Source organism: Eptatretus burgeri, chromosome 16 (genome assembly GCF_056783735.1).
Source record: "Eptatretus burgeri isolate ZD-2024b chromosome 16, Ebu_testis_v1, whole genome shotgun sequence".
In the NCBI taxonomy this organism is placed as follows: domain Eukaryota; kingdom Metazoa; phylum Chordata; class Myxini; order Myxiniformes; family Myxinidae; genus Eptatretus; species Eptatretus burgeri.
Window position 1 is genome coordinate 58,812,242 of NC_140976.1, and position 20,000 is coordinate 58,832,241.

A 20,000-nucleotide genomic window follows, 5' to 3' on the forward strand; every position below is an offset into this window, starting at 1 on the left:
GCCACCCCCTCTTCCACTTTTCACCTCACCTTGTATCAGGAGGTTACAATAGGTTACAATGTAATGAGGTTACAATAAAGATCCGAAGGTGAATGCAAATGAATTTGCAAAGGTGAATGCGAATTTACGTGGTAAATGGTAAAACTGCGAATGCCGAACCCAGGAATAAGTTTACATGCAGAGAGAGAGAGAGAGAGAGAGAGAGAGAGAGAGAGAGAGAGAGAGAGAGAGAGAGAGAGAGAGAGAGAGAGAGAGAGAGAGAGAGAGAGAGAGAGAGAGAGAGAGAGAGAGAGAGAGAGAGAGAGAGAGACGAGAGAGAGAGACGAGAGAGAGAGACGAGAGAGAGAGACGAGAGAGAGAGACGAGAGAGAGAGACGAGAGAGAGAGAGACGAGAGAGAGAGACGAGAGAGAGAGAGACGAGAGAGAGAGAGACGAGAGAGAGAGAGACGAGAGACAGACGAGAGAGACGAGAGACAGACGAGAGAGACGAGAGACAGACGAGAGAGACGAGAGACAGACGAGAGAGACGAGAGACAGACGAGAGAGAGAGACGAGAGAGAGAGATATATATTTCGTATGGAAGGAAACTCAAAATTATAATTGAGTTGGGAAATTTATGAAACCTCCCACGCACCTTAGGACACCCACTGCGATCCCAAAAGGTTCCACAGAAAGTTTGAGGATGGACAGACGGACAGACAGAGACTCCTGAATTATTATATAGATGTCCAAGTACTTCAAAACTGGCCATTTTTGGAAGTGTCAGGAACGTGATTTGTGTTCTGCAGTGTTCAAGTATATCATTCATTCTAAATAAAATAAAGATTTTAAAAGTCTTATAAAAAAAATGAGTTCTGGAAGTTTACCGCCGTTGACGCAGCGTCTATTTATTACATCACCCTATCTAACACGTTACATTAGTGATTTATGCCTGTTGTTTGTGTCCTTTATGACATCCTTAAAACAGTGTTTCCTGTTTGGAAATTTTTTTTCTCACACTCCTCTCTGCACACGTGCAATCGGGACGATTTCAGAGCCAAAATATTGTCGTGGCCCTGGCGGTTAAGTCAATCCCCCCCCAACCCAATTGTGGTAAACAGGTGGTTAACATCGACCAGGCTGGATCGCGGAGCGGTTTTCCTTCGAGGCGAACACGTAATCCTTGGAGATTGTGGGGCGCGTAGGAGGGAAATTGAGGCACGGACGGAGCAGACGGAAGCACAGCACAAGGGGTTTATACTCGAACCCACGACAGATATATGGACGTCTGCAACTTAAAATAAACAAGGGGATTTAATGAAAAAAATCAAATATTTACAAGGTTAATAATTCAAAATGTAATAATAATACATGAGGTCAATTAAAACCGCCAACTGGGCATCTTCCGTCGTACACAGTCCTTCTTTGGCACACCTGAACTCCGATCCACCTATAAGGTCTTCATCTGCAGCTTGATGGAGTACTACTCTCTCCTCTGGGCTGGTGCTCCGGCCTCTCACCTTTCTCGGCTTCACACTGGAAACCAAGGCAATTTGGATCATTGGTAACTCCCACGATGAGGCTGAGTCTTTGGGCCTCTCACTCTCTCTCACCGCAGGCAGGTCGGTGGTCTTTCTGTCTTCTACCATCTCCTCTCTACTCTCGCCCTCCCTGCTCTGTCTGTGATTTGTCCCCACCATATTTCCGCAGGGCGCTCAACGTCCGCCAAAAACCCCTTCTGGTAAAACAACCAAAATCACGAATCACTGCTCACCTTCACTCTTTCATTCCTCTTTTTCCCCACCTTTGGAATAAACTCCCTCACTCTGTTCATTCCCATTCTTCCCTCCAGGCCTTCAAAACACCTGTTCACCACCACCTCTTATCATCCCCCATCCAAATCCTCTATATTTTCTTACCCCATTAATCCACCCCAAGCGCACCTCCTTCAAATTCCCTGCTTTCCTTCCTGAAAGTCCCTATAATGTCCATCTTGTTTTCCCTGTGTTCTCCACCCCATCCCTCTCCCTTCCATATACCTGTCAAGTTTGGTCCGGTTTCTTTCACGAATAACTGAGAAATAACAATTTTACGAAAATGGGCCAAAATGGGCTGTTCCTCGGCCCGAAGGGCCACAATCACACTTTGGGCTCAGTTATTACCTGCGCATATGTATCCAGTATATGCCTGTCAATTTTCATCGAATTCTATTCACGAATAATTGAGAAATAGACGTTCAAATGAACTGTACACAAGAAAAGGGAGAACGTGAGCGGCGCTTAGACCCCTTCGGGTCTTCCACCCTATGGGGTCTATTAGTCTGGGATCCAAGGGCCAAAAATGTGCAAAATAACACTTTTGATGTGACACCCCTGCTGTAAAATTGTTGGCACTTGAATCATGTTTGTGAGGGTGTAGGACACCAGAAAAGTGACTTTGGCAAGTTGGATCGGATTGTGCAACTTCTCCAGGGACGATTTTTTTAACTTCAGCCGGCAAATCCCAATATCGAAAAAAAACTAGGGGTAGGGGAAATGCAAATCCCTGTATCTCTTGATGCCTGCATCTCACAGTAACAAAGTACCACTCCTTCTTTTTGGTAGAATGTCAGCTTTCAAATGATGTATAACAAAATTTTATTGGATGACCTCAGGGGTCAGGGGAGGTCAAAAGGTCACAGAAAGTAGGTCATGCTGAAAATCTAGGCCTTACATTAACAAGTCATAATTTTACTGCTATGAGAATTTTATTATGAAGATCTTTGACATAATTGTGTCCTACACATGCCTCTGGTGTTGTTGAAAAAGGAAGGTTAGGATTAAATAGCATCTTGCCACTCTCTTTAGTGTTATTTGTTAAGCTATTTGCAGAAAAAACGGCAACCGAAAACCCAAAATCTTGGTTTTGGATACCATAAGAATTTTTCACAGTAATTGATAATGTGACCTAAAACTTTGTACAGCACAATATCTAAACATATGAATGCATTGGTAAAACAATGTTACAGTCATTGTCTATTCCATACAACATAAGCCCCAACTTCGGGGGGGGGGGCATGGAAGTGTCCGGCAATTACTGTGTTGTAACTATGATACAGTCGTGGCAGAAGTGTGATTGCTTTTCGCATCCATGTATTCCCTGCAAATTTGTGAGATAGTCATGGACTCCTGACTAGGGAATAGGCACTAACTTTTACACTAACCATTGAATGGATTTTATAAAGTCTGGGCTATAGTAGCTGGAAATTCTGTACGTCATACATGTACTTGCAAAGTCTGATTCACTCTCAGCCACGAAAAAGTACTATGTTATGGAGTACGACACATGGTAAACTGAGGATGAAAACTTTATTCATCACCATCACTATCTTCACCCATTAACCGTCCACACTTATCTTGGTCCCCATTGCAGGTGCATGCTGTGATGCATGGCACACCCGCTTGTTTACATGGGCAGTTCCTCAGACAGCTCGGTGTTTTCTTGCATCTGCAGAAAGACAATTTCGCAATGGCAGGTTTTGATGACTTTTTCTTCATGATTGGAAGCAACCTGTCATCTTCCACATACCAACCAGATTTATCAGGTGGAATGACTGGGTTGGCAAGTGTGGCCTGTTTGTACAGGCTGATCTGGCAAAGAGACCTTAGAATGTGACAGTGAAACACGTCTTCAGTTGGAGGCAGAGATCGCAGATCCCTTTTGCTGGAAGCAAATAAATGAGCACGGAGTTTATCTAAGGACGTATTAGTATGCTCTGCCATAAAGATCACAAAAAAGCTGCGAGCTTCACTGATCGACTCATCATTCTGGCCTGAATCGGTGAGGACAAAACTCGAAAATGCTGGCATTTTGCCTACATGTTGGAGTGCAACTGTTACTGCCCTCTTTCCCCCCCCCCCCCGTCTGAATGGATAGCTGACTGAATCGCAGCCTGACAAGACATAACAAGTAAGCAAGGTGTCAGTTAACTGCAAAGGGTCCTTATCCACAGCTTCACCCAGTGACTTCACCAAGTCATGAACAGGGAGGAACAGGTCATTTTTTTCCACCCATAGCTGTTTGATATTCATTAGCCTGGGAAAATGGTACAATGATAGCAGTATAATGTCCATGTCTGTCACCTGAATGATCACAACACTTTCATCTGGACAGTTCGCTATATGTGCAAAAATTCTAGTGTCTGCCTCCTCATGGGAAGGACGGTGCAGCTCACGAATGGCAGTTGCTCCATTCTTTGTGACGCGTATCGCATCTGGTGAAATTCCTAGTACCAGACTGAAGCCATCAATCAAAGAGGCAATTGACCAACATGATGAGAGATATGACAGTAGATTTTCCTTGTTAGATGGGTTTGACAGGAATCCTTTCCATGCAGGAATGGCCAGAGTGTCCGCCGGAACATACTCGGGTGAGCTCACATCCATTTCCCGTCTGCGGCGTTCGTCCCCCTTTAGACTCTGCAGGCCAAAGTCATACCTATCACCAATGAAGTGTACCTCCTGACAGTTTACAGGTTTCATACTCATGATTTTACTCTTGTACCTCTCTTGAAGTTGCCCGAATGTACTCGCACCTAGATTCTGAAAACGTTGGATGAATGCCATCGCATCAATAAGATAAACTAACTGCGATGCACAACCGATGGGCAATTCCTTCAAAGGAACCCATGAATCAGAAACCTTATCCTGTAGTGTCACTATGAAGTCTCATTTGGTTCCTTTCCACATGGTATATTCATCCCTGTCTGGTTCAAACAGAGATGGTGGGTATTCCAGCCATTCATAACTGACCGCATCAATCCTTGCTTCATCACTTAGATCCCGTGTGAAACAAAGGGCCCTTGTAACTCCACTTTCCTCAGATAGTACTTGTTTGACCTTGTCTTGCTTCTTCTTTCCTTTTCTCTGCTGTGTTGCAAATGTTGTTATCTTGGGCACATTGATTTTGTCAGCATTGGTAGAACTGGCAAGTTTTATTGACTCTACCCCACGTTGCTTTGCTTCTAACAGTTCTGGTGAGGTCAGTGTTTCTCCTGTAGAAATATTGATCAGCTTGCCAGTCCCAACAGCATCTGAAAATGGGTTTCTCATTTTTTCTGTTACCGTCAACTTGACTTTCATCACTTTGTCTGTCGTATATCATATCATAGATATCATAGATTGCTTGGTCATAAGTGATGACCGTTTTTGGCTGCCCCAGCTTAAGGCTCACTGACATGAAGTAATCCGATGAGGTTTTGACAACATCAGGACTTGTGGGAGTTTTGGGATACAGTGGGCCAGAACCAATTGTTGTTTTTGGCGCTTCTTGCCCAGCACTAAGTTCGAAGAAACTGTTCCAAGTTGGAGAAGAAATAGACACGCTATCTTCTACAGTGGTCATCATTTGGGTTGGAAACATCCATAAAAGAAACCAAACGATGTTTCCATCAGCCAGAGTGGCACTTTCTTTGTCATCACCCTGACAGATTTCAATACCATGCAATGATCTGGCTTGTTTTCTGTCCTTCAGCGCAAGATTACTGTCCACAGGTACAAACTTTTCTGGCGCATTGATAGTTAATTGCCTTGTTTTTTTTGACTAGAACCATTCCAGCCTGCCCAACGTCAGGTCTTTCTCGGTACTGGTAAATGATATTGGTCGTGGCATCAAGGCTGCCACCATCCTCTGTGTCAGAATGGAAATTTAAGTTGTCTAGTGCATACTGTGTCAAATGTCCAGGAATAACGTTAGTTGGGATGAATATTCCTTCCCTCTCTTCTCTCTCAGAAATATCATTTGCCACTGTTGTGAGGTATCGCTGAGTGGTGGCATAATTAATGCCATTTCCAAATCTGTCCATCATTGTTATGAGGTTTTTGCTCCACGCTTGTTTAAGAATATGAAGGCCAACCCCAATGTGTTTTGGGATTGGCTGGTTGCTTAGGTATCCCATAACATCCTGCACTAAGTTCAGAACTTTCTCATTTTCGTCTTTAGGAATCTGATCCTTTCCCCCTTCATCTGTAGTTTCATTACAGTTTGTTATCAACCATGCCAAATGATTATGCAAATCTACAGGAACTTGATTAGATGCCTCTGTAAGAAATCTCAATTGCAGTCCCCTGAACTTGAGGCACCCTTTTTGCAGCCTGTTTTATTTCCATAGCTGCAAGTGCTTTGCCAGAGGATATGAACTACCTGATACATTTGTAATAAAATTGTCACCATCCTAATCATCATCTGGCAAAAGTTGGCATTCGTCAACTTCAGCCTTGAGCCCCACAACCTCATCACAAAGTTCCTTGGTGGTCAAGAGGAACAAATTAGAGTTCCATTGTTCAAAGTAATGAGCTGAATGTCGGCACCAAAATTATCCAAAAATCGTTTTGTCAACCTATCAGTTCTATGAGGCCGCTGTGCAGTATTGCCACGCTGTTTCGACATTTCATCATACCGTTTTGAAAGCTGGCGAATGTAATAGACATGCCTGTCAATCATAAGTCCTGATGTAACCTCAGACAGAAGTGTTTGAAACACCTGGTCATGCAAACTTGGGTCTCGACTTTTATTTTTCAGTTTTGCTACGTTCACTCATAAACTTGTTCATACACCTCACATGATAGCGGAAATCATTTGCAATTAAGTCTAGGCACTGGTCACCAAAACCATCAATTTTGAATAGAATATCCTTGTTATTAAGTTCCTTTGCCTTTTTATGAATTGATTTCTGTCTCTCTATTGTACTAACTAGTATCAATGTTCTGTCCCCTTTTGAATCACGTTCCTTTTCACACAGAAAACACACAGTTTTTAAAGTCTTTTTGAAATCCATGGAACTTGTTCTGTCTCCTTCACTGGCTCCCTCTGAAGTTTCCCCACAACCTTGATCATCCTTTGCCCGTTTAGCAGAAATTACATCATCAAGGGACCTTTTGTGTGTATACCGACCGCGACACTTTACATGGCACAGAGGATTTTTTGACAGGAAATCATCTGCGTCCTGAAGGTCACCCCACAGTCTTTGATGCACCTCGTCTTTCCTGATTTCAACAGCGTTATTAAATGTTTGCAGACCTCTTTTGGTTAGCTTGTACAGAGACCCCTTGTCATCACGTACTGTTTGGCAGACCAAACATTTAGAATAGTCATTTTCGATCAGAAAAGTCCTTTTTCCTTTACCTTTCACTGTTATTACAGGCTCCATTCTTTAATATGAGGGCCGTACCTGTGTGAAAAAAGGAGTAAACATCATTAGGTTCTGGTGGATATAGGGGGAAGCATGAATGATACTATCATATTAATTTTACGCGAATATAATTAATTATGAAAATACAGAATTTTGTGGATTTCTGAAAAAATGACCCCCCAAATACACTCAAAATAAAGAGGCAAAATGTTTCTCAGTCCTAACCTTCCTTTCCCAAAAACATCAGGGGATGGAAAGAACACAGTAGTATCAAGGATTGCTTTATCATAACACTATGAGGCAGCAAAATTACAATTTGTTTAATGTAAGGCCTAGATTTTCAGCATGACCTACTTTCTGTGACCTTTTGACCTCCCCTGACCCCAGAGGTCATCCAATAAAATGTTGTTATACATCCTTTGAAAGCTGACATTCTACCAAAGAGAAGGAGTGGTACTTTGTTTCTGTGAGATGCAGGGTTCAAGAGATACAGGGATTTGCATTTCCCCTACCCCTAGTTTTTTCGATATTGGGATTTGCCAGCTGAAGTAAAAAAAATCATCCCTGGAGAAGTTACGAAATCCGATCCAACTTGCCAAAATCACTTTTCTGGTGTCCCACACCCCCACAAACATGATTCAAGTGCCAAAATTTTTACAGCAGGGGTGTCACATCAAAGTTGGATTTATGGGCCTTGGATCCCAGACTATATGGTAAACAACGATATAGTACTGTATAGTATGATATTTCAAAAATGTATTGGGCCCGATATGTTCTCGTGGATCAGGCATTACATTGCGGAGGTATGCGCTCTACCGAGTACCCTTCTCGTTTTATCAGTGATTCTTCACCATTGAGAGATCGGGCTAAACGGATATGTAGCATGATATCTCAACAAGTTGTGCATCGATTCGGATGAAACTTGGTGGACAGCTTGGGTGTAAAGTAAATAAACGCGAAGTAAAGTAAATAAAGGATTAAAATATCTATTGAAAAATGACAAGAATGTCTTATCGAAATGATATCGGTTAAAACACAACGTGGGAACGAAGGGAAAGAATTTAGTCACTAATCAATTAATAAATAATGAATTCACGTACCAGTCCCAACGACCCTACCCCATCCCACCCTGAAAAAGCACAAGTCTCCAAGTTCAAACCGGACATCCTGAGCGTGCATTGTGTTGTTGCAACAACTTCAACCACTGTGATGGATTTTGAACATAAACAACTCGTCTCCTGCCAGTCTCTTACAAGGGGGCTGGCAAGATGGCCCAGAGGTACGCACACTCACCTCTAAGCTGTCTATCCTGAATTTGAATTCCGACCCAGCTCTCAACTGTCATCCAGGTGTTTCACAGGTCGGGTGATTCATCAATGTGCGTGTTGTCCCTCGGATGGACGTTAAACTGGACGTCACTTCTGCCGGCATTACTCGATGTGTGTTAATGATCCCACGGTGTCCTTTGCCAAGAGTAGGCTTGTATTTGCTGGCGCCATTGACAAATTACAAATGCCTGCCGTAAGGAGCAGGGGGCACTGCATCAGCGGAACAGCCACACTCCCAGCAACGATGCAAACTAGCAGCCACAGGCTGCACATGAACGAGAGAGTTCGTAGAACCCCTTACCCCGCACAGTCTTGGGAAACCGGAACATGGGCACGGTCTGTGAGAAGAAAATTTCATTTTTTGTGATGATGTAAAATGCCGTCACATTTTTTTCCAAGTACCGCTAAACAGGGTTTTGAAAGTGCCAAAAAGGCGATGTGTTCTATCGTGTTCAAGTAAGTATATATAATTCAACTGAAATACAAAATAAAGATTTTAAAAGTTTTTAGAAAAGAAAATTTTCAGAGGTTTACTGCAGTTGATGCACCGTCTTACACACCACCTTATCTAACACGTTATATTACTTCTTCGTACCTGTTGTTTGTGTCCTTTATGACGTCGTTAGAAACTGTGTTTCCTGTTTGGAATGATTTTCTCTTTTGTTTGAGTGCCATACAGGCAGGCAGAGTAAAAATATTATCTCACTCTTCGCATGCACAATTGGGGCAAATTCAGAGCCAAAGGACGTTACATCGAAAACTTGTCTTCTGATTGTTGTTCAAAATAAAACATTCAATTGAAGTGAAGTTGTTCCTCGATCTTAAACTGACGTTTGTAGACAGACAGAAGTGACGCGATTGTTTAAACCTGCTTTTTTGCTTGGCGTGCCCGGGTTAATGAATGAAGTCTTTGACAAGGATAGAAACCTGATGAGTGAGTTGTTTTACTAAAGCGGATCGAACAACATTTTTGAAATATTTTGGTTTTCTTGTTTGAAGGAGATGTTTGGGATACGCAAACTAAAATGGGAATTTAGGTTTACCACACCTGTCTTGGGTTCATGATGACACCTGTCTTAAGCTCACCACGCGTATGTTGCCAAAATTGAATATCTGAAGTATCCACACAAATACACAGGGGTTCACTTAACTGATGTACAGGGACTCATGCATGGTGAACAAGTAAAAAAGACCTACAAGTCTGGAGACGGCGATGGTTCACGAGAAATGTACATTGTACACGGTTCGCCTTTTTTATTTTTTTGACCTTCGAGGGAACACTACGGGCAAACTGACGGGAATCGGGAAAAAACGTAAATGATGAAAGTTGTAGTACTCGAAGAGCACTACTTGCATAACAACTTTCATTCGAAACAGTTGAAAACCCTAGGAGCTCGATGCCCAATTTATTGATTGTTTTGACATTTTCTAAGTTCGTGACCTTGTGACCTTGGGATGAAAATGAAAAATCGAGCTCCGTGGGGCTATGCAGGTGCCATTGGGCTAACCAAATACCGAAACCCTGCCAGATTCGCCAAACCCCCCTAGGAGAAGATGTAACTTGAAATCGGATACCCCCTAAAAACACATGTTTTTTGGGCGTGCCTCCTCCCATAATGGGCGCAGCACGCCCATTCTCAGGAAAACACAACTAAATCATGATACAAACCTCCCACCCAAATTTTATCAAGATCGGATCAAAACCCACAGAGCTATGCTCGGGACAGATAGACAGACAGACAGGCAGGCAGACCGACTGACCCATAACAAATATAGTGGTCACTTACTGACTCGTGAACCAAAAATGTCATAGCCCCCGTTGTTTAAGTAATTTTGCTTTACGGAGTTAAAGGGCGATCTCATATTTATGTACAACTAAAATGGCTGCAAGTCTACTAGTCGGCCTTCTTTGATCATATTGCAAAATAAAGTGAGCGGCATGTGTACGCCTTCATGTACTGTGCTTGTGCCAAGTTTGAACAAAATCGGACCATGCATGTCTGAGATATGGTTGGGGACACATTTAAGTAACAAAATGGCCGCCAGATGGCCATCTTGGATCTGATGTCCAACAAAAAATGACGTGCTTATGTAAGCCATCACTCTTTATTTGTGCGCCAAGTTTGAACAACATTGGTAAATGCATGTCCGAGAAATGGTGGAGGACATGTTCAACATCAGGGTTTTTTTCACAACTAAAATGGCCGCCAGTCGGCCATCTTGGATCTGATGTCGGAAAAAATAATGTGCTTATGGAAGCCATCATTCATTATCTGGGTGCCAAGTTTGAACATGATCTGGAAATGCATGTCCGATAAATGGCTGAGTACGTGTTTGACACCGTGGGGGGGGGGGGGTTTACAGCCAAAATGGCCGCCAGTCGGCCATTTTGGATCTGATGTCGGAAAAAAAATGACGTACGTATGGATACCATCACGTCTTGTCTTTGTGCCAAGTACGAATGAAATCGGTCCAGACACGTCCGACATATGGTTGCGGACGCACACACGCACACGCATGCACGGACACAAAAATTGAAACCAAATGCATCAGCCCCCGTTTCGGACTAAGTTCAACGGGGACTAAAAAGACTAAATGAGAACTTCAGAGATGCTAAGAAAGCTCAAGAGCAGACGAGCACAAAACAGAGGCTTTTGATGGAAGGTTTCCTCATCTCGTGAGGGTGAGATTCTTCCGTGATAATTCTGATCAACTATGCTGTGATTTCAAAATTAAAGTGAGCCAAATTAGGTTTATAAATTATGACAATATGAAACAAGTTATATCATAATTTATAAGATTAAAAAAAAAAAGATCTGACGAGAATGTGTGAGCGAAGAGGATGAAAATGAGGTTTAGGAGCGTCCGGAACGAAAAAAAAAGAGCGTCTTGTGAGTGTCTTGTCTGGAGCGGACGTTCTGAGAGAGTGCTTCCAGAGGAGCAAGATGCATAGGCCTACTAAGCTGAGAGGCGCTTAGGGAAAGCAGACAAGTGCTCTCGGAGCTGACAAAAGAAATCTGCTGCTCCTCATTGGAGAACCTTGTGAAATACATTGTGTGAACCCCTGCCATTACATACTTTTAAGGATGAGAGGTGTTTACGAATGACGCCAAGGATGCTCTCGGCCTGGAAGAGTGTCCAGGTGTGCAGTGGACTCTTTCAACCATCTTGGAAAAATTGCTTCTCGGACATCTCATTGATAAATAACGAGCAGGGCTATCCGGCCTTGCCCGATGCTTTGTCTTTTCTTGTTTTTTTATATACAATGCCGAGGCTCATATAATAGCTAACACAGAACATAGAACAAAGGGGAGCAAGAGACAACAGGGACGGAAGAGGGAAGTACAAAACAGTGAGCAACGGAGACATGAGATCTGTGGAAGGGAGAGGGATGTGGTGGGGTAACACAAGGTAAAGAAGATGGACATGACAGGGACTTTCAGGAGGGAAAGCAGGGAATTTAAAGGAGGTGGATTAACGGGGGTAGAAATGATCAAGATTTTGGATGGGGGTGGATAAGAGACGGTGGTGAACAGCTATTTTGAAAACCTGAAGGCAAGAGTGGGATTGAAGAGAGTGTGGGAGTTTGTTCCAAAGGCAGGAAAAAAAACGAGGAATTATAGAGTGAAGGTGATCGGTGATTCTTCATTTTGGTAGTTTTTCCAGAAGGGAGTTGCTGGCGGACCTTGAGTGCTCTCTGGAAATATGGGGGGGGGGGCAGATAGCTGACGGAGCAAAGGGGGCGAGGCCAGGGAGGAGACAGTAGAAAACAGAAAGACCACCGACCTGCCTGTGGTGAGAGAGTGAGAGGCCCAAAGACTCAGCCTCATCTCAGGAGATGCCAATTATCCGAAATGCCTTGGTTTCCACAACATGAAGCCGAGAAAGGTGAGCGGTGGGAGCACCAGTCCAGAGGGGAGAACATTGCTCCATCAGGCTGCGGATGAAAGGTTTGTGCATGGTCAGGAGCTCAGGTGTGCCGAGGAAGGACTTTGCACGGAGGATGCCCAGTCAGTGACTGGCTTTGGAAGCCAGCTTGGAGATGTTGCTTTCCCAGGAAATATCATGGCAGATCGTGAGGCCCAAAAGCTCAAAACTTTGAATGAAAGGACTTATTGAAGATGATTGTTGAGAAAATAGATTGGGGGGGGGGGGGGAGTTTCCAGACGGTCCTTTCAGAGAGACATAGTGAGAGTGTGAGATTTGTCAGTGTTGAAAGACACGTTCCACGTGTTGGACCAGTTTGTGATTTTACCCAGATCTGCAGAGAGTGAAAAGGCTGCTGCTTGTCAATCTGAGGGAAGACCGATGGTACGGCAGAGGGTGGATTCATCAGCAAAGAGATATAGAGGATTTTCCAGAGAGTCGGAGAGATCACTGATGAAAACCAGAAAAAGAACAGGGCCCAGAACGTGACCTTGAGGAACTCCAGCCTGGACAGGAAGAGGGGATGAAAGAACTCCATTTAGGGCCACATGGTGACTACGACAGGAGAGGAAGTCTGTGAGCCATGAGTGGAGATTGCCTTGGATACCATTGGAAGAGAGTTTCGTGAGCAGGACAGTATGCCAGACCATATTGAAAACACGCGATATGTCGAGGTAGATGACTCTGATGTTATGTTTGGCAATGAGGACCTCGATCCATTGTTGGGAGAGGATAAGCAGCATATCCAAGGTTGAATGACCTGGTCTAAATTCAAATTGATGATCGGAAGTCAGGCCATTGGAGAAGAGGAAGGATGTAATGTCGGAAGCAACGATGGATTCCATAACCTTGCTGATGATTGGGAAAAGGCTGATTGGTCTGTAATTGCAGGGATCTGTTTTTGCACCTTTTTTGTGCAGGGTGGTAATGTTTGCTGATTTTCATGCAGATGGCAGAAGACCTTGAGCAAATGAGAGGGTGAACAGAACAGAGAGGGTGAGCAAGAGCAGAAGAGCAAGTTTTTAGGACACGTGGGCTGATAACGTCTGAACCAGTTGCAGAATCTTAGTCGAAGTTTGACAGCAAGCTCTCCATCTTGTCAGGAGAAAAGGACATAGAGTCCAGGAACAGCTGCATGCGACTGGGTAAGGTGGTTACAGAAAGCGATGGGTTTGGGACACACGGTTTAAAAGGAAACACCGAGTTTAGGCATTCAGTGTTTTCACGTGCGGTATCAGCAGTGCGGCCATTTGAGGCAAGGGAGAGGATGGAGGGAGAACATACACCAGAAACAGACTTAACTCGACGCCACCAGGATTAGGAGGACAGAGTCAGGTTTGATAGTTCAGACTTGAGCCAAGAAAGATTTTATTCCCCGGCTCTCCTCGGGGTAGATAGACCTTGTTCTGAGTTTTGTAGAAGGAACTGGGATTGCCTTCATTTTGATTTGCTTTCTATGAGGTGAAGGCAAGTTGTTTCAGGACAACAGCCTCGCCACAAGCTTCAGTGTACCATGCGTGGGAGGAAGGGTAGGAGGGGAGGACAACTGAAGACAAGAGGGGATAAATCTGTGCATGAGATCGGTGTTGTTCTCATCCTGTTGGCATTTTGAAGAAATTAAATTTTGTGTTATTGCCGACTGTACATGTTTGTGATTTAGTTGATTTAGTTGTGCTTTAAATTTATTGATTGATTTAGTTTCGGAGATAATGGTATAGGCGATTTCCATTAGCAGCGATATTATGACGTCAACTTTTTTTCTCGGAAGAATTTCAAAAATCGAAGATGGTTACTGCCTGCGCGTGGGCTTTCTGCATATACATAGCAAGTTTCACGAAGATCCGATGAAAACTCTGGGTTGTGAAACAAAAAATGTCAAAAAATAGGAATGACGTCATAAAAATTGACATGACGTCATAGTGCTGTATCATATGTGCGGTGATTCATCTCTGCTAATGCCCTGTTCGATTCCTGCAAACAGAATTCAAAAAGCTTGCCTAGTTTCGGAGATAATTTTTTTTCGGTGATTTCCATTAGCGGAGATATTTTGACGTCATAACTTTTTTTGTCGGAGGAATTTTCAAAATCTGAGATGGTTACTGTCTGCGCAGGGTATTTTTACATATATACACCAAGTTTCAGGAAGTTTCGATGAAAACTGTCGGCTGTGAAACAAGAAAGTCCACAAGAACAACAACGTGAATAAGACTTGGAGATCCTCCACGAGGATCTAAAAAGCGAAACAGCTGAACACTCTGTATGGCCAGTTGAAACATGAAACTGGCATAATTGATTGTTTAATTTCCAGTAATTCCACCAGCCAGGTGCTGTAGCAAAGTTCCGGTGAATGGTTAACACCTTATTAAGATTACCCCCAGCAATGGAGATTTCTACAAAGCCCTTCTGACATCACATGATAATGATCAGTTTCTGGGATCATGATGTGACAATGTCGTTTGAATCAGATGTGGAGAGTTGGTTTCTTATTCCAACCAGCCCCAGCCTTGCTGTTGACGTTTTCCCAGACCAGCTCTAGGAAAAGCCAGTGGAAAGCCGCGTCATCCAGTGGCAGCCACGTATCACCATCATACAGTTTAATTTCCTCTAAGGGTGAAGGAAGAACAGCGTAAAGCAGAAATCAGCATGAAGTTGAAGTTGCTACAAAAGAAACATTAACTTCAACTGACAAAACTTAACCTACTACTGTAAAAATACAGGAAGAACAATTAGAGCTGGACGCTGAAATGGCAATGAGTTGTTCAAAAAGCAAAGAGCTTGATGACTTTGAAAGTTGTGGATGGCTGTGCGGAAGATAACATTCCTCAGGTATGTGGCCCTGTGCCATTACTGAATGTTTCTTAAAATACATCACCTTGCGGACAAATGCTCCTGCTCTTTTGCCAAGTAAACACGGTAACCATGTTGATATTTGTAGAAATTTCATACTAAATGATGCAAACGTTCTAAATGTTTCAAAAGTTGCTGGTTCCATCTGTCATTATGGACATGTGACTTGCCATGTAATTTCCTCGCACATTTCAGGTTTCAATGAGCCATCATCATCAATACCAGTCAGCCAGATGTTCGCTGTTCCCAACGTCTCAGCTTGTCAGGACTCGCCAGTCAGTCAAAACCAAATAGAGTCTGTTGTCCGTCAGTTGCGGAAACCTGTTCCAGAAATTAAAATGTTTGGAGGAAAACCACTTGAGTGTAAAAGGTTTATCCGGAAATTTAACTCCAACATCGTTGTATGCACGGAGGAGAACGACTACGACGACGAGCGAATGACCGACTTGGAACAGTACACGTCAAATGAAGCCTACAAGATCGTGAGTGGTTTTTTATCTACGTGGAGACTCGGCCTGGTTACCTGTCGGCACTTAAAGAGCTTGAAGAGCGCTACGGCAGGAACGAGGTGTTCGCTAACGCCTTTGTAAAACATGCCCCTGCCTGGCCCAAAATCAATTGGTCCAGTTTGTTGAAAGTGAATCAAACGAAGCTGATGACTCTACATATGGAAGAGAAGCTGTTCGTGCCGAGCCAACACAGACTGTCAGAGGAATGTTTCAAAGGTCTGAGAAGAAGTCCAAAGGAAAGCTTTGTTGATAAGGTGACGGTCTCTGAACAACCAGATGAGAAATCTCTAATGAAATCAAGTCAAACTCGAATGAAAACCACGATATGAAGAAAACAGTCGCCTTTACCCCCATCGTGTCTGTACTGCAAGAATACAGAACATCTCTCGAAAAATGTGAAACAGTGACAGCCTTACCATATCAAGATAAATGAACTTTCTCAAAATCAAGTCGATGCTTTGGTTGTTTAAAAGTTGGCCATCAGCGAAGACAGTCGTTACAAAGATACCTGTCAGCATTGTTAAGGATGGCATCCTTCCGTGCGTCATGTCGGCGGTGAACTTCTCAGACCTTTGGACAGAAATGGTGGAACTCAGGAAGCAACATTGATGACACAGGTACTACGAGAGCATCGTCAGCTTTGCGAGCAACGTAAAAGAAGGCATGAAATGCAGGTTAGGAGACTGTGCTATGGCTATCGTTTCAGTAACTGTTAAAATGAAAAATGCGATGAACACAGACCTAGATGCATTCCTAGATCCTGGAAGTATCGCATCATTCTTTACAGGGGGTCTTCTTAGAAAGCTTGGGGGTAGTAGTAGAAAACCCGTGAAGATAACTCTCGAAACAATGGGCGCTCCCCACACGATGAAGACTGATGCAGTTCAGGGACCTTTCGTGGGAGATTTGAAAATGGTATCGTTATCGAGTTACCAAAAGTGTCTGCACAGGATAAGATGCCAGTGTCCGTGGCACGTATCCCAACAATGAAAGACGTCCACTATTGGCCATGTTTGAGAGACATAGCAATACCTACGATGGAAGCAATCATCAGCTAATTGATGGGACACAGCGTGCCGGATGCTTAAACACTGATGACCGTAAAAACAGGCATTCGTGGAAGCCCTCACGCGACAAAATCTTTGTTGGGTTGGATCATCTGGAATGTCGTGCGGCCTTCTGCAAATCCTAAAACGAGCAAATGAGTTCACTATTAGTCAAGCAGAAATTGTCACCCTTGAAGAGCCGGAAGACCTGAAACAACCGAACAGAAGTCTGCAAAAGGCAATCAGTTTCGACTTTTCCAGAGCATCTCATTGATGACAAAAAAAAACAAAACAAGAGAACTCTCAAGAGGATAGAAGGTTCCTGATGAAAGTGAACAGTTCGATCAAGCTTGCAGATGGACACCACAGTATGAACTTGCCTTTCAAGAAAGATGACGTTACATTCCTGAACAATGAATCTTCAGCCCAACAAAGGTTGAATGGCCTGGAGAAAAGGATGGAAACCCAGAGCAAGTTTTGGGAGGATTACAACACATTCATGTTTAATATTCTGGAAAAGGAGTGTGCAGAACGTGTTCCGGATGACGACTTGAATCACCCAGAGGGAAATATATATGACATGTCCCACCATGGTGCGTAACATCCTCACAAATCAGAGAAGATTAGGGTTGCTTTCTTTTGCACCGCGACGTGCCAAACTAGAGATGGTGTTGTTGTTGTTGTTGTTGTTGTTGTTATTAACCATTGTCTTGTTTTGCTTCTTGTTTAGAATCTTGATGATCATGAATCTTCATTGTTACCCCCACCGAAGGAGAGGGTATTGCGTTTGGGTCCGTTTGTCTGTCTGTCTGTCTGTCTGTCTGTTTGTTTGTTTGTCTGCACAGAACTTTTGTGTTTTTCTCTCCGTAACCACTTGTTGGATTGAGACAAATTTTTCACCATATATGTGACTACTCATGCAGAATGTTGTAATCTTAATTATGATGTCATAGGTCACAAGGTATGGCAGCCATATTGTAAAAAATTGAAAAAAAATTGATCCCTGTATTTCTGAAACCACACCACGGAAAAAATTGAAACTTGGCACATGGCAAATACTCCTAATGGGGAATGTGATTTTTTTTAATTTCAAATTTTCAAAGTTGCCTTCATTATGACGTCATAATTACATAATAATTACGTCATAATTATATATATATATATATGCAATTTCAGTACTTTTGAGTGACAGGGGACCTTTAAAGACCCGATTGTGCAATTAGAAAAGAGTGGGCCATTGTGTGCGGTCCCAAATCCTAAAGGCACTGGCATCACCAACATAGCTTTGAAAGACCTAAAAGATATCCCAGCATCATCCATGTCCCAGAAATGATGCAACTCACAGCCATGTGCTGTGTACACATCAAGGAACGAATGGCTGCTCCGAATCCGACCCAAGATGTGTCGGTAGTTGAACCCAATGGATTTCGCTGAAACAAAAAGCACCTTGATCTTTGGCTTGATGGCCTCAGCAAATCAACCCAACCCGACAATCTCCAAAGGAGATCGTATCTTTGATTGATCAATCTTTGCCATAAGCAAACCTGCTTTGTGTGATTGCAGAGCAATGACATTGCGTGTGATTCTTCTCGCCACCACCCACCCTCTTGGGTAGTTTTTCTGGTTTTCTCACCGATTCTGACCGGTGTCGTGTTTCTCGCACGAACTGCCAGACACGTGTGCAACCCTATTCTGCACGTTGACCACAGGTAGAATCTCGACAGGTAGAGCATTTGTTTACAACAGAGTATGGAAGTACTGTATGCTGGTTTGGGATCAAAGAACCAGCATGTTGTACATTCTATCCTCGATGACAGCTGCACAGGAGCCGAAACGTGAGCGTCAGATGCAATCTTTTCAACAACATGTCCAACGAAGTTGGTTCAAGGGGATGAATGATTGCAGCTCAGCCTGGTGGAAAGGCAATGGCAAACAGACCTCAGTGCATTCTTCACTGTGAAAGCATTCATGAGGTTTATCTGTTGATGAGGGAATGATGTGTCTCCAATGATATTGCAAGTGGAATTCTGGCAGATAATAAGGAGTTCAGCAAAGGAAAGTGCACGTGGAAGATCTATTTCCCTAAGCACCTCGTGATGTTGTCCTTGTTGCGATTGAACAATCACAATGCAACTTTGTTTCACTCTCACATCAGATCGAAGCGGGGTCGGGATTCGAACCCAGGCTAGAGAATTTAGAGGTCAGTGTGACACCTGGAGGCCATCCTTGTTTCTCCGTTTGAGTTGAAATCGGGAGTCAAAATGTACATCTCTAATAAAAAAAAAATCTACCAGGAGTGGGGTTTGAACCCATGAGGATTGAAATCCATTGGATCTTAAGTCCAACACCTTAACCACTCGGCCATCCTGGTAAGTGCTGGAGTGACCATCGGACTCTTACAATGAAGAATGAAAAAAGGAAACCAAGGAAATCCCACCACCAAGCCCTCAAGGCCCCACTTCAAGGTGATAAACATATTCTCAAGTCCCACCATTGTGTGTCTATCTTCATCATAGCATGGAGGTTTGTTCCCACACTGTGATCATGATATCTCCTATTGGATTTCAATTTTACATTAAGCTGGGTGTCTTGTCTTCCCATTTGATATCCCTCAATGTCCTCCGCAAAGAGTAGCTGAAGTGCAATAATTTCCAAATCGTGGTCAAATTCTAAATCTCTACCCAAGTTTTATCACTGCAGGGGAAGGCAATGGCAAACCACCAAGAGCCCTCCCTTGACACAGTCTTTCCTGACACCCTCGTTCATGTCTGCCTGTATTTTTTGCATTGTAATGAATCTATAATTGCGGTGATTAGGAATTGTCAACCTATTAGGAGTCATCTGGAATGGCACGCACTCAGGAGAAGGAAGGATATCCTGCTCGTGCAGCATCTCCACCAAACGTCACTCTCAACAAGCCGCCACCTGGGAAGCATGGAGATCGTCGGCGACCACCCTTAACAAGCGGACACCTGGGAAACATGTAGATTGTCAGCGACCAACCTCAACAAGCGAACACTTGGGAGGCATGAAGATCATCGACGACCACCATTAACAAGCGGACACCTGGGAGGCATGAAGATCGTCAGCGACCACCGTTAACAAGTGGACACCTGGGAGGCATGAAGATCGTCGGCGACCACCCTTAACAAGCGGACACCTGGGAAGCATGGAGATTGTCGGCGACCAACCTCA

At 43.5% G+C, this 20,000-nt stretch overlaps 2 protein-coding genes and 1 non-coding gene across 6 annotated transcripts in view; all 3 read right to left on the reverse strand.

Moving 5' to 3' along the window:
* Positions 1 to 20,000, reverse strand: part of LOC147011127 (uncharacterized) — a 90,027-nt gene that overhangs the window by 6,933 nt on the left and 63,094 nt on the right. The window contains exons 1-3 of one of the 4 annotated variants that reach the window (XM_085859928.1): positions 9,072 to 10,437; positions 8,442 to 8,814; positions 7,142 to 7,187 (exon numbers count right to left, since the gene is read on the reverse strand). The exons of 1 other annotated variant lie outside the window; for it this stretch is intronic. The gene's annotated coding sequence lies outside the window, so the exon portion shown is untranslated. Of the gene's footprint in view, positions 1 to 7,141; positions 7,188 to 8,441; positions 10,438 to 20,000 lie in introns of those variants that run through there. 2 more of the 4 variants (XM_085859926.1, XM_085859927.1) reach the window with 2 other exon arrangements.
* Positions 2,881 to 4,574, reverse strand: LOC147011128 (uncharacterized). Its single transcript, XM_085859930.1, has one exon. It carries the CDS (start codon positions 4,504 to 4,506, stop codon positions 3,328 to 3,330), a length of 1,179 nt encoding a protein of 392 aa, XP_085716056.1. The 5' UTR covers positions 4,507 to 4,574; the 3' UTR covers positions 2,881 to 3,327.
* TRNAL-UAA (transfer RNA leucine (anticodon UAA)) lies at positions 19,094 to 19,176 on the reverse strand. The gene has a single exon. It is a non-coding gene; the product is annotated as a tRNA-Leu (tRNA).